The following is a 15,802-nucleotide window of genomic DNA, read 5'->3' on the forward strand; positions in this document are numbered from 1 at the left end:
CCACCCTACCCCAGGGGTCATGATTTGAACAAACTTGAATCTACATTACCTGAGGATGCCTCCATATAAGTTTCATATTTTCAAGCACAGTGGTTTTTGAGAAGAAGATTTTTAAATGATGCCATTAATTTTTCATGAATTCATAATTTTCTCCCCTTGGAAGAAGGCGTGGCCCTTCATTTGAACAAACTTGAATCCCCTTTACCCAAGGATACTTTGTGGCAAGTTTGGTTGAAATTGGTCCAGTAGTTCTTGAGAAGAATATGAAAATGTGAAAAGTTTACAACGACGACAACTACGACAATGACAACAGACAACGGACAAATTTCAATCAGAAAATCTCACTTGAGCCTTCGCCTCAGGTGAGCTAAAAACTAGATATCATTGAGATGGTGCCATCTCAAAGGGTCCCGCTTTCAGCAACGAACAAGAAAATGTAGCTGAAAAGGGTTTATTTTGAACAGGAACATTTGTGTACTATTAAGGGATGCCTTGTTTGAGTCCAAAGGGCTTCTATGTCATCCTTGTTATAATAAAAAATGGCACAAAAATCATGAGTGCTCCATACCCTCTATCAAACAAGAGACCCAAGGGCCTTATCGGTCACCTGAGTACAATACAATTTAAAGGATCCATAAACTGATAAATGAAGCTTTGTTTCCCAAAAGCAAGAAAAATAGTATGATCAGCGTCAACAAAATAATTGGTCTAGTATCTATCTCCCCCCCCCCCCCCCATTTATCACTATTCCCATGCAGACTATTAACAAAATGTCTATTATTTAAACCCATATTATTACTTCTCACAATGGCCTCTCTTGGCCTTTGAAGAACATTAAAAAAGATAAGTTATTTTTGTCTCATTTTTATTCATCTATTATTTCCAAGTCATTAAAACTTTGAAAGTACTTTTGTATTATACAATAAATTCTCTTGCATAATTCTCTTATTCTATTAAGCTTTCAAATACATTATTTACATTTGATTAATTATCAAAGGTGAATGGCAAAGGGGAATAACTTTGCTCAGCAGAATACAAGTTAATAAAGCCCTGGCCAGGACCAGAACACTTGACTAAATGGTCCAGGTGTTCAAAATTCTGGTAAAAATACCCTTGCATATTAAAACTTTTACTCTGTTTGCCTTGAACATCCCCAGAAGCATAGAAGATTTTCAAAGAAATGCATTTTCACCATATTATTAAATAAATAAAGCTCGATCCTTACACCAAAACATCTGACCCATTGGCCACGAACTCACAATTCTGGAAGAAGCACCCTTTCTATAACTATACACTTGTTTCTTTACTTTATAACCAGTAGTAGAAAAAATATTTTAAAAGAAATTATGCATTTTCACTATATAATCAATAGAGCTCCCCCCCCCTTCCACCCTCACCAAAACCCCTGACCCAGGGGCCATGAATTTCACAATTTTGGAAGAGGCATTCTTCCTTATCATAACCATGGACTTCCTTTGCTTGAAAAATACCCAGGAGCAGAGAAGAAGATTTTGAAAGAATTCATGCCTTTTCCCTATATTATCAATAGAACTCCTGACCCAGGGGCGATGAAATTCATAATTTCTGAGGAGGCAGCCATGCTCATCATAACTATGTACTTAGTTTATTTAATAACCAGGAGCAGGGAAGAAGATTTTCAAAGAATTAATGTAATTTTACTATATAATCAATAGAGCCCAGCCCTAACACCAGAACCCCAACCCAAGGGCCATGAAATTCAATTTCTGAAAAGGCAGCCATGCTACATGTAACCATAACTATGTTCTTAGTTAGTCTATTTAATACCCAGGAGCAGAGAAAAAGATTTTCAAAGAATTAACGCAATTCTACTATATAATCAATAGAGCCCCGCCCTAACACCAGAACCCCTGACCCTGGGGCCATGAAATTCACAATTTTGGAAGAGGCACTCTTGCTCTTCATAACTATGTACTTAGTTACTTTATTTAATACCCAGAAGCAGAGAAGAAGATTTTCAAAGAATTAATGCATTTTCACTATATAATCAATAGAGCCCCGTCCTAACACCAGAATCCCTGACCCTGGGGCCATGAAATTCACAATTTTGGAAGAGGCACTCTTGTTCATCATAACTATGTACTTAGTTACTTTATTTGATACCCAGGAGCAGAGAGGAAGATTTTCATAGAATTGATGCATTTTTCAATATATAATCAATAGAGCCTCGCCCTAACACCAGAACCCCTGACCCAGGGGCCCTGAATTTCACAATTTTGGAAGAGGCACTCTTGCTCTTTATAACTATGTACTTAGTTAGTTTATTTAATACCCAGGAGCAAAGAAGAAGATTTTCTAAGAAATAATGCACTTTCACTATATGATCTATATAGCCCCACCCTAGCACCAGAACCCCTGACCCTGGGGCCATGAATTTCACAATTTTGGTAGAGGGCTCAATGCTTATTACAATGATGCCAACAGTTTGACTGCTTGATGTCCATGAGTAAAGAAGAAAATTTTTAAAGATTGCATTATTTTGGTGGTTTTAGTCCCACCCCTCAGGCCCCAGGGGGGCAGGGTCTATGAAATTCACAATTTTTGTTCCCCTTCACCGATAGATGCTATATGCCAAATTTGGTTGAAATTGGTTAAGCAGTTTCAGAGAAGAAGCTAAAGATGTTTAAATGTTAACACACGACGCACACCGCACAGTGACTCAGGTGACCTAACAAGAGGCCCATGGGCCACATCGCTCACCTGAGCACATTGGCTAGGAAAAAAAGCAAAAATCAGTTCAGTATTGCAAAGTTTATGGGGGGTGGGGGGCGTGGGGGGTGGAGGTTGAATTTTAAACTACCTAATGATGCTTTCATATCAATATAACAAATGGCTTTGCTGTTCTTGAGCAGCAGATTTTTTCCCCATATATTCGTTTGTAAAACTTTGATCCCCCATTGTGGCCCTACCCTACCCCCAGGGGTCATGATTTGAACAAACTTGAATCTACACTACCTGAGGATGTTTCCATATAAATATGACCAATCATGGCTTTGCTGTTCTTAAGAAGAAGATTTTTTAAGATCTTTTCCTATATATTTCTATGTAAAACTTTGATCCCCCATTGTGGCCCCACCCTACCCCTGGGGGTCATGATTTGAATAAACTTGAATCTACACTACCTGAGGATGCTTCCATATAAATATGACCAATCATGGCTTTGCTGTTCTTAAGAAGAAGATTTTTAAAGATCTTTTCCTATATATTTCTATGTAAAACTTTGATCCCCCATTGTGGCCCCACCCTACCCCCGGGGGTCATGATTTGAACAAACTTGAATCTACACTACCTGAGGATGCTTGCAAATAAATATGACCAATCATGACTTTGCTGTTCTTAAGAAGATTTTTTAAGATCTTTTCCTATATATTTCTATGTAAAACTTTGATCCCCCATTGTGGCCCCACCCTACCCCCGGGGGTCATGATTTGAACAAACTTGAATCTACACTACCTGAGGATGTTTCCAAATAAATATGACCAATCATGGCTTTGCTGTTCTTAAGAAGAAGATTTTTAAAGATCTTTTCCTATATATTTCTATGTAAAACTTTGATCCCCCATTGTGGCCCCACCCTACCCCTGGGGGTCATGATTTGAATAAACTTGAATCTACACTATCTGAGGATGCTTCCATATAAATATGACCAATCTTGGCTTTGCTGTTCTTAAGAAGAAGATTTTTTAAGATCTTTTCCTATATATTTCTATGTAAAACTTTGATCCCCCATTGTGGCCCCACCCTACCCCTGGGGGTCATGATTTGAACAAACTTGAATCTACACTACCTGAGGATGCTTCCATATAAATATGACCAATCATGGCTTTGCTGTTCTTAAGAAGAAGATTTTTAAAGATCTTTTCCTATACATTTCTATGTAAAACTTTGATCCCCCATTGTGGCCCCACCCTACCCCCGGGGGTTATGATTTGAACAAACTTGAATCTACACTACCTGAGGATGTTTCCAAATAAGTTTCATCTTTCCTGGCCTAGTGGTTCTTGAGAAGAAGATATTTAAATGATGCCACTATTTTTTCAGTAATTCCTAATTATCTCCCCTTGAAAGAGGGCATGGCCCCTCATTTGAACAAACTTGAATCCCCTTTACCCAAGGATGCTTCATGGCAAGTTTGGTTGAAATTGGCCCAGTGGTTCTGGAGAAGAAGTCAAAAATGTGAAAAGTTTACAGACGGACGGACAGACAGACGGACAGATGGACAGACGGACGACGGACAAAAAGTGATCAGAAAAGCTCACTTGAGCTTTCAGCTCAGGTGAGCTAAAAATTGCACAAAAATCATGAATGTTGCATATCCTCTATGAAAATTGTTGCATATCCACTATCAAAATATGAAAGGAAAATCACAAATGTTCTGTACCCTAAGTCAATTGGTAAAGTTTGAGGCTGACTGGACTTAAGGGAAAGAAATTATGCACTGAACAAAGATTTTAAACAGAGAGGCTATTTTTGACCTAGACCCTTGACCTAGACACTTCGTTCAAGGCCACTGCACATCCATTGTCCAGTGGCACTCTGTGAGTGAAGTATGAGCCACACTGGACCAAGAGGAGAGAAGATATGCTCCAGACAAGGATTTTTCATATACACTGTAATTCTGCTATGACCTTAACCTTACACCTAGAAACATGGTTCAAGGTCACTGCACACCCTTTACCCAAAGGCACTCTGTGGGTGAAGTATGAGGAAGATTGGGCCAAGGAAAGAGAAAATATGCTCCAAACAGAAATTTAAACAGAGAGGCTATTTTTGACCTAGACCCTTGACCTAGAAACTTCGTTTAAAGTCACTGCACATCCATTGACCAGTGGCACTCTGTGAGTGAAGTATGAGCCACATATAACAAAGAGGAGAGAAGATATGCTCCAGACAAGGATTTTTCATATAATTCTATGACCTTAACCTTACACCTAAAAACATGGTTCAAGGTCACTGCACACCCTTTACCCAAAGGCACTCTGTGGGTGAAGTATGAGGAAGATTGGGCCAAGGAAAGAGAAAATATGCTCCAAACAGAAATTTAAACAGAGAGGCTATTTTTGACCTTGACCCTTGACCTAAAAAACTTCGTTCAAGGTCACTGCACATCCATTGTCCAGTGGCACTCTGTGAGTGAAGTATGAGCCACATTGGACCAAGAGGAAAGAAGATATGCTCCGGATATGGATTTTTCATATAATTCTGCTATGACCTTCACCTTTGACCTAGAAACATGGTTCAAGGTCACTGCACACCCTTTACCCAAAGGCACTCTGTGGGTGAAGTATGAGGCAGATTGGGCCAAGGAGAGAGAAGATATGCTCTGGACAAGAGATCTCGGACGGACAGACGGACGGATGGACAGACAGACAGACTGATCACTATAGGGCGCCCACAGAGCAGGGCCCTAATAAAGTCCTTGTTGTTGTGAATGATGCAGGATAACCTCCTTGGTCTCGAAATGTTGATGAAATATAAAAGCCACCGCTAACGCCTCCGCTTTTATATTTCAAACAACATTTCTCGACCTCGGAGATTATCCTGCAACATTTACGAAAAATGCGGACTTTATTTCTTAAATAAACCTAAAATTTCTTATCCCCATCCACTCATCTCAAAGTGTCCGGTCCTATTATTTTTTGTTTAGATGTTTTATTACAAAAAGTATACACAACGTACATCTCTATATTGTTTACAAGTCTCTTTATTCAAACAAAATTTTCTTATACTAAAGAATAAGTTTGGTTGTAATTGCTCCATTTGGATTTCATTAGACAACAGATAAACATTTAACAGATGTGGCAGGTGGCCTTCTTTTAACTATGACAAAAACATGCAGAGAGGACTCAAGATAACCTGAAAATGGTGGTGGCATATCAAAATTTTATCAAAATAATCAAATTTTATTTACTTGACTAGAAAAACTAGAGGTATTGTGAGCACTGAGCTCACTAAATGATACCCCCGCCTCCCATATGATTATAATGGCTAAGTCCATGTTTTGCCCTGGGAGACCCGAAATAAGTGTCAGATCAAAAAGTAAAATAGGAGGTGCACAATGGCACTATGTAACAAAGATTCTGTGAAAGTCTCATTAAATTTCATTCCATGGTATAAGAGGAGTTGTGGATAAGAGATAAGTACCCCAAAGCATAACAGACGGACGTACAGACGGACGGACGGACACCCCGATCACTATATACCCTCCCACTTTTCAAGCGGGGGTATAATAAAATCCTGAACAAGCATACATTAACAGTTTTAAACTTTTACCTTCTATCCTGTGAATCTTTTTAAACAAGTCCTCTATATTTCTAAGATCATGTCTGCTGTGATCCTCAGAGCTGGTACACTCCACACACAAGGGAACACCACACGGGGTACAGAACTGGTCAATGGAACTTATGGGATGCTTTTTGCATTTGATGTCCTCACAATGAAGGCCTGTGAGAAGAATAGTGTTAATACTGTTAATAATTCATCATCCTTCAAAATTAAGAAGGTTTTAAATATGGTGCTTTACTTTTCCCATAATTATACCAAACTGCATTCCTCATGTTGGAATACACAAAGTGCCTTGACAGTGACAATCAAGTGAAAAATCTGTCAATGTGACAACAAACCAGGTTTATTTTGTGTGAGCAGTACTGATGCTTCTCACATGAGTAGACAAATTTTCATTTGCAAGATTTATTTCCCTTTGTCATCAAAAAACTCAGCTTTCTCACTTATCCTTTACATATAATTTACATGTACCTATAATCATGATAATAAATTAAATATTTACAAGTTGTATGTCTTTTGACAATTCTTTCCCATACCTTTATTGGCAAAGTATGTAACAACAAAAAACATAATAAATATAGACATTTAGACCCCGAAAAGGGAAACAACTCTTGTAAATGTAAGCGTCATCTATTATAAAAGCTTTCTATTCTTTAATCTTAAAACTGTAGGAGGTGACTTCTCAACAAAATCAATGTACCCTATTAGAATACTGTGCATAGATATGACCATGTTCAACAAATGGTATTGATCAAAAATCAAAGTTCAAGTTATTTGCCACATCACTATTCAGATACAGACAAAATCTATCTGTTTTCTCCCTAACAAATTAACAATCAAGGCACAATGGGTTACATTTACATGTACTATAGCTACCAATAACAAATTAACAATCAAGGCACAAGGGGTTACATTTACATGTACTTTAGCTACCAATAACAAATTAACAATCAAGGCACAATGGGTTACATTTACATGTACTTTAGCTACCAATAACAAATTAACAATCAAGGCACAATGGGTTACATTTACATGTACTTTAGCTACCAATAACAAATTAACAATCAAGGCACAAGGGGTTACATTTACATGTACTTTAGCTACCAATAACCTAGACCTTGCCTGTGTGACCTGTGTTCAGAACATATGCAACCTTTGTGTTCACAGCAATTTTTTTTTAAATACCTCCTTTTGAATTGAGGAAAAACTCTTTCCTCAAATTGGATAAAATCATTTTTAGAAATAAATGATAAAAATGCAAAAATAAACATATACAACAAGCAATTCAAGGTTTACTTCGTATCTGATTTATTAAATGTAACGTCAAGTTTTTTAACCCCCCCCCCCCCAATTTTTTTCTGTAAGTGATATCGAGGCATTCAAAAATCATGACGAATCTTTATCAACAAAGACTTCCTTTGTTTCTAATGATTAATCATTCCTATTCAGTTTTTTTCCCTTACTTAACATATCATAAAACTTGATTAGACAGAAAAAAAATATTTTCTTTGGTCAAAAAAATCTCTATGAAATGCAGATGCAAGGTTTGTTAATGCTTTTAATTGCAAGAATTGTTCTTTTATTTGTGGCCAAATCTTACAATGAAAAGGGGAATAACCCAAATTTCTTTTCTCAACTTTAAATAAAGGTAAGAGTTATTCCCCTTTCCAATAGGTAGATGGAAATGATCAATGCATTCGAATTCCATGTAAAAATTAATATAGCAGCACCTGAAAGTCTTAATCTTATTTTTTGTTGTTTTCTGACCTGATCATTCTTATACTGTTTCATTGATGTCAGTTTTCAAACACAAAATATTAAATGAACATGGAGAATGTCAACCCGGTACACAGTGTAGATTTACTGAACACCTGCTACAGAAATACACAACATTCCTAGACAGAGCTGTGTTAATGTCAATGGTGTCTATATCTAACTGTCAACATCAGTACAAAATGTCATCTGTTCTGAATGTAGAATTACCTTAACTTGACTAAATACCTTAAATTTTATAGTAGGCCCATAGGAATTTTGTACAAGTAATTAAAGAGATAAACAATTAAGTATTAGCTAACAAACTAGAATGAAGTATTAAACTTCATCCTCCACTTTAAAATAAAATCCTTCCTTATTTTTCAGTACTTCATCATACTGAACTCTAAATTAATGTAATTCTGCATCTTTAATCAGATTATACCTATCATGTATATCTAACCCAAAGGAAACACAAAATCCACCATAGAAATTGGAAAGTTAATACAATAACAACACGATATACCATTATACCAAGTATAAATTATATTACATTTCAGTCTTACGTTGTAAGAAGACAATTCATATAGATCTATTCTTATAACTTTTAAGTCATTCATCTGTGTATATACTTTTTGTATGAAGTTTCTGAGAAAACATAATGGAATAAACAGGGAAAAAGAGTCAACATTTTATATTTAAACACAATGTCTGAGTAATATAGTCTAATCTAGTTAATTACACAAACACTTAATTAAATATTTGAATACTTTATTCCTTTTTTATCTAATCATAAATAATTCATCATTATTACTTATATAATTTAAAAAAATGTACAATAAAAATTCATAATCAAACTAAATATTTCAATTTTCTATTCACTCTTGTATACAGGTTTATATATCACAATTCTCTATAGTTCTTCTTATATGACATCCCTAATTATAATATAATGTAGTTATTATGTTGTTGTGATATCATAATTATACAATACAATTAAACAAACTACATTATTACTTACCAGTCAGAGAGTGTGTATCTACCACTCTGTATATGTTGACTGTGTTGTTGTAGTATGACCCTACCCACAGTAGTTGTGTGTTAACATCATAACTCAGGCCCTGTGGTTTGTCTATCTCGTGTGGTGATGTCAGTATCTGTGACAGGAAGTGACCGTCCCTGTCTAACATCTGTACTGAGTTGGTGTATAGATCACACACCAGGATGTGTGACAGCGCGTCAGTACAGATTCCACGTGGATCTAGTCCTGATCCTGATGGAGGTCCTCTGTAGGAGAAGCGATGACTTCCTCCCCGATCTGTCACCACTACAGCATCACGGTAATAGTCAGACACAATAACATCTCCATTGCGGTTCTCTGTGATGTAGATAGGTTTACTATACAGTACCTGACCTGTGTTGTTGTCGTGCTGTATGGTCTGGATGTGTTCTCCTGTGGAGTTATACCGCACTACCTTGCCTGTATCTGTATCATCTCTATACATCCCGACCAGCAGGTCTCCAGTGGAGGGGGAGCTGTAGACACACTGTGGTACCCATGGTTCTGTGTTGTACTTTATTAATGTAGTCTTTACGGTGTTCTCTGTAGACAGTTTGTTGATGTTACCTTGTCTGTCTATATAAATTAAATCACCATCATTATTCACAGTGTGTCCTCCACTATAACCACTACGTATATCTGTCAGGTGATGTAGTTTATCCCCTGCTGTGTTTGTCAAGATGAGATTGTTATAGCAATCACTGATCCAGACCCGGTCTGATGATACACGGGAGATGTGACTACAATAACTAACACCTGGCACTGTGACAGATTTCTGTAACACAAATCTATACATCATTGACAGCAGACATTTATTTCATCTTTATCCTGTGGTTTTATAACAGAATCCCGTGTTGATTTCCTCAGTCAGGGAGATCTCTCTGTAAATTACAATATTGTACTAGAATTATCTACATCAATAATAGCCTATAATAGGTCTCTGTTTACACAGAATTAAATGTTTAGATCAATATTTTATCTTTATATATACATTTCATATAATTAAATCTAGAACAATAACTTGTCTCTGCTTACAATTAATAAACATTGATAAAATTAACACAAATATAAAAACCTTGTTTTTACACTGGGGACAGAATTCTATTTATGTCCCTGTGAACAGCAGGGTCCAAGTATTCACAATGTAGTCTATCTAAAATATAATATTGATGGATTAAAACATACAATGTATTGATGTTAAAATACTGAAGATTTTAATTAATTCTTACAGATTATCATTTAAAATCATGTCTACCATTTCAAGTCAAATGTTTCAACTACATGTATACAATATACAAAAATATAATCACAATAAACTCTGCTTTCTTTCATATACATGTATATTAATTCATAAGTTACAAAGTTGTGGAATATTAAATGTAGACTTTTTTATGGAATGCCACACTCTTTAGATAGGTACATTGTATGGTGGCTACCGTGTGTGTTGACACAGTTATATAGAGTAACAAAGAAATACCTCTGTACCATATTAAATTCTTGTGTCTGGTAAAAACTGCATGACTTCTGTTCATCTTGTTTCTGTGTCCTGGGGAAAGAAAATAAGAACATTACATGTATAACTAATCATTCTTAAAAAAAACCCATATATTTTAATTTACTTTATTTGATAATGACAAAATCATGTCTTGATTTTGAAATTACAAAATTCAAATGACAGCTTTAATCTTGACTGTTTTAACCATTTTTTGTTTTACAAAGCAAGTCCATGATGTCAATATTTTCGAATGTGCATCTACAAATGTAATGTATACATTTATTTTTTCTAGTATATTTTTATTTATTGCTTATAAAAACCTGTAACAAAGTTGATTTCTTCATCCTCTTAATGATGACATGTAACTGCACACCACATCCTGAGAAATCTGTCAAAATAAAATCAGAACATTAACCTAGAGAGAGAGAGAGAGTGTGTGTACTTGTAAAACTCTAGTGTACAGGTAGAGATAATGCTATTGTGCCTAATCTGTAGGGTTGATAAACAAGTATCTTAATGATTACAATTTTAACAATAAAATGTTTCTTTCTTTGTTGATTCAGGAATTGATATAGATAATACAGGAATTGATATAGATAATGCAGGAATTGATATAGATAATGCAGGAATTGATATAGATAATGCAGGAATTGATATAGATAATGCAGGGATTGATATGGATAATGCAGGAATTGATATAGATAATGCAGCAATTGATATGGATAATGCAGGAATTGATATAGATAATACAGGAATTGACATAGATAATGCAGGAATTGATAGGGATAATGCAGGAATTGATATAGATAATACAGGAATTGACATAGATAATGCAGGAATTGATATGGATAATGCAGGAATTGAAATAGATAATGCAGGAATTGATATGGATAATGCAGGAATTGATATGGATAATGCAGGAATTGATATAGATAATACAGGAATTGATATAGATAATGCAGCAATTGATATAGATAATACAGGAATTGATATGGATAATACAGGAATTGATATGGATAATGCAGGAATTGATATGGATAATGCAGGAATTGATATAGATAATGCAGGAATTGATACAGATAATACAGGAATTGACATAGATAATGCAGGAATTGATATAGATAATGTAGGAATTGATATAGATAATACAGGAATTGACATAGATAATGCAGGAATTGATATGGATAATGCAGGAATTGATATGGATAATGCAGGAATTGATATAGATAATGCAGGAATTGATATGGATAATGCAGGAATTATATGCACTACCTGATGCTGCTGAGATGAAATATGTGGATATAACGAACAGTATTCGAGCTCAAAATCTATTAGCATTACAAAACAAGAGGCCCATGGGCCACATCGCTCACCTGAGTAACTTTGGTCATGCTGTTCTTTACCAGATTCCCCCCCCCCCCTTGTTATACTTGTGGCCCCGCCCTGCCCCCGGGGGTCATGATTTTAACAATTTAGAATCTACACTACCCCAGAATGCTTCCGCATAAGTTTCAGCTTTTCTGGCCCAGTTGTTCTTGAGAAGAGGATTTTTAAAGATTTTTCCTACATATTTCAATGTAAAACTTGGATTCCCTATTGTGGCCCTGCCCTACCCCCGGGGGCCATGATTTGAACAATTTAGAATCTACACTATCCCAGGATGCCTCCGCATAAGTTTCAGCTTTTCTGGCCCAGTGGTTCTTGAGATTGATTGATTGATTGTATGTTGTTTTACGTCCCATTCGAGAATTTTTCACTCATATAGAGACGTTACCATATACCGATGAAGGGCTTCAAATTTTGACCTTTACTCGGCACTCAGGGCCATTGAGAAGTGAGGGATCTTTATCGTGCCAGCGCCTGCCGTGACACGGGGCCTCGGATTTCAAGGTCTCATCCGAAGGACCCGCAACTTTCACTTCAAAGTGCTGAGCGCATGGCGAAGGAACAGTTGCTACCCATTTTTTATCGAATTGGGTCATTCGCGGCGTGGTTCTCGAGAAGAAGATATTTTAATGACCCCACCTTATTTTTGTCTTTTCTTGATTATCTCCCCTTATAAGGGAACTTGGCCCTTTATTTTTACAATTTAAACTCAGAAAAGCTCACTTGAGCTTTCAGCTCAGGTGAGCTAAAAAAAAACAACAACAGAATCCCACTATCCCAAAATAATAATTTTTTTTTTCTTTAATGCTTCAAAAAACATGAATGCCATTAGTTTTTGTATACCATTAGACAGTCCATTCATATTTTTCTTCACCCATGCGTGCAATGTCTACTACCAATAAATTAAAGAAATAATTCCCCCCTCTTATCTGCTTTTTATAATAATATAATAATCTTGCCCAGGCAGTTCATTAGGAAAAAATAAAACAAAGAATTTTTCTCATATATTCCTATGTAAAATTTTTATATCTGAAACAAATCTTGAGTATGCTTGAATTTTAATATAATCAATCAAAGATGTCTTCCTCTATATTCTTCTTTGTAAAACTTTGATCCTTTATGGTGGCTAAATCCCCCCTCCCCTCCTCCTGCAGTCATGATTTGAACAAACTTGATTCTGCTTGCCTAGTATCAATTACATCCCTGTTGTTCTTGAGAGGATGATTTTTTTTTAATTCCAATACATTGTATTACAGTGTAAAACTAAAATCCCCTTATGTGGCCCCACCCTACCCACGGGGTCTTGGTCCCTTTAATCTGCTTGAATTTACCTGAGGGCTGAGGATCCTTAGATATCAACCTTTTATTATGTCCCTGCTGGTATTGAGGAAATTTTAAATAAGAATATGTATATATTTTTATCTATTAATTCTTAAGTAAAACTATAATCTCTTATTGTATCCCTTTTTACCCAGAGGGTCATGATTTTCACAAACTTAAATCTGGACTGCAAACAAATTAAGAAACGAAATCATTTTTTCTTTATGAACACAGTGCATTGTTACAGTTCTTAACACACATCATGCCAGACTGGCAATTCAATGGAGGAGCTGATATTTCCAAGGGAAAGTAGGGGGGCTTCTCAGAGTCATATTTTGTCTATTCACGTTGTTTTTTAAGAGTATGTGGACCCAGGGGGTTAGGACTTTAATATTATTTTAAGATTATGTAGACTCCAAGGCTAGGACTTTTTTCATATTATTTTTAAGTGTGTAACAAGTAAGGAAACTATGTATTGCAGAACCGAAAGGACCCCTGCTTCACTAGTCAGGTGCTCTACCAAATGAATTATCCAGGCCAGTATCCACAGCACAAACAGACCCCAAGCAAGCTTTATTCATTATTATGTTTAAGAAAACATTTATATTGTAGGTAAACCCCAAGGCTAAAACTTTATCAAATATTATTTCTAAGAATAAAATTACATATATATTTATAAAAAAAGAATATATGTATATCCCGGGGCTAGGTCTACTTCCAACTTCAAAAAAAGTTAAATCTACTTCCTTGTTCATATTAGTCAGTTTACCGTGAACAAAACAAAACACAGTATATGTCTACGTGATATGACCTTACTTTGTTTACCCACTATTTCATACGTGTAGTATTCACAATAATGTTGATTTCTCTCGTGAATCAATAGGCTTTAGCTTGTTTCGCTTTTTTTTTCCCTTGATCTAGCATTCAACCTTTTCACGTCTGCGTCGTCCTGACCCATGGAACATGAAATAATATTTTGTATTTCGATCCCGATGTTCACCCTTAAAACTGATATGCACAGGTGTAACCCGGGGTCTTGGGGTGCTACAGTAGGAAAGACTCAGATAAAGTTTCCTTTTTATTTTGGAATAATCACGATAGATATGTATATAGTTGTTCAATTGAGTTGACCCTGTAACACAGTAAAAGCTAGCATAATAAACAACATTGTAAGAAAGATAACTCTTACGTTCATATGTCTGAATGAAATGAAAATGCTAGCCTAAGTATGTTTGACTCAAAAATATTTGTGTCTATCAAAATCATCTATATCTTCTCATTATTTTAACAAACAAAGTATTATTATTTTCACTGCATACTAATATGTAAAACCTTTTTTCACAAGAATTCATAAAGAAAATATTTACATACGTATGTTTCATTAGTATTATGATGTATCGTGATATATAAATTTCAAGCATAACACTCAAGAGATTTTGCTTACCTCACTTGAGGTGTAAAGGTCGTAGAACAATAGCTAGTTTACTCTTACATCATGAGAATTCATGGCCGTAGGAACCGAGGGGGGTGGGCACGGAGGGGCCGTGCCCCCCCCCCCCAATAATTTTGCCGATATATAGATTACTATAGTAAACATAGATAATGTGTGCTTGTGCCCCCTCAATAAAAAGGTCTGATGACCTTTTTTTTTTTTTTTTTTTTGCTTGTCAGGAAATTTTTGGTAGTGCCCCCTCAACGTCAACTGAAAAATGTATGGCTGTGCCCCCCCCCCCCCCCCAAACTGAAATTGCTTCCTATGGGCCTGGAATTACATGTATATCTAAAGGTAGAAAATAATACACTGACTTCAACTATTCAGTTCACTGTGTTAATGTATCTGTAATTATATTACTAATCCTGTTTTTCTTTAAAAAAATGTTACACTTATATTTATTCTTATAAAGTATGACCAACTGTTTCAATAAAATAGATGTCTGAATACTTCTATTATTATTACAGAAATAGATATTTAATATATGTATTTAATATAATGAATATATATGTACATGTACTTACAAATCAACTGAGCTGATTATGAGAATATTCCACAAAACTAAGGCACGTCGCAACAGGGGGGCCGGGGAGTGGGGGCACTTTTTTCCAAACAAAACCTTTTACTATTGAAAATGTTCATTGAAAGGGTGGATTGCCCACCCACTTTGTACTTTGTGTTGCAGCACAGTCAAATAAGGGTAATGTTGTAATGTACTATGAATAAAATTTGTTACTGAAAGGAGTTTGAATCTAACCCCCCCCCCCCCCCCCCCCCCACGAAATAGGATTTTTTCGAGTCTGGATAACTTTCCTTTAATTTTTCTTTAATATTTATTTTATTTCATTTCATTTTAACTTATTTTTTTGGCTTCTCAAGTTTTTTTTAGGTAAGTTGAATTTTTTTTCTCAGTCTGCCCCCCCTTTCAAAAACGATTCTAAGTCCCCGAAACATAAAAAAATTTCAATGATAC

General features: G+C 35.7%; 2 protein-coding genes across 2 annotated transcripts in view; one reads left to right on the top strand and one right to left on the bottom strand.

The window, feature by feature from the left end:
- The window catches only part of LOC133201991 (uncharacterized), a 25,022-nt gene extending 10,803 nt beyond the window's left edge, over positions 1–14,219 (bottom strand). The window contains exons 1-6 of the mRNA XM_061337775.1: positions 14,154–14,219; positions 10,952–11,019; positions 10,622–10,682; positions 10,212–10,289; positions 9,098–10,017; positions 6,313–6,483 (exon numbers count right to left, since the gene is read on the bottom strand). Of these exons, the coding sequence (XP_061193759.1) occupies positions 6,313–6,483; positions 9,098–9,935 (1,009 nt within the window). The 5' untranslated portion in view covers positions 9,936–10,017; positions 10,212–10,289; positions 10,622–10,682; positions 10,952–11,019; positions 14,154–14,219. The remainder of the gene's footprint in view (positions 1–6,312; positions 6,484–9,097; positions 10,018–10,211; positions 10,290–10,621; positions 10,683–10,951; positions 11,020–14,153) is intronic.
- On the top strand, positions 10,384–11,907 carry LOC133201992 (vesicle-associated protein-like). The gene is made up of 2 exons (XM_061337776.1): positions 10,384–10,399; positions 11,195–11,907. Exons 1-2 carry the CDS (start codon positions 10,384–10,386, stop codon positions 11,905–11,907), a joined length of 729 nt encoding a protein of 242 aa, XP_061193760.1.
- Positions 14,220–15,802: the final 1,583 nt, after the last annotated feature.

This window comes from Saccostrea echinata, unplaced genomic scaffold (assembly GCF_033153115.1).
Source record: "Saccostrea echinata isolate AGI-Se365-2 ecotype Australia unplaced genomic scaffold, CSIRO_AGI_Sech_v1 ptg000046l, whole genome shotgun sequence".
NCBI lineage: Eukaryota > Metazoa > Mollusca > Bivalvia > Ostreida > Ostreidae > Saccostrea > Saccostrea echinata.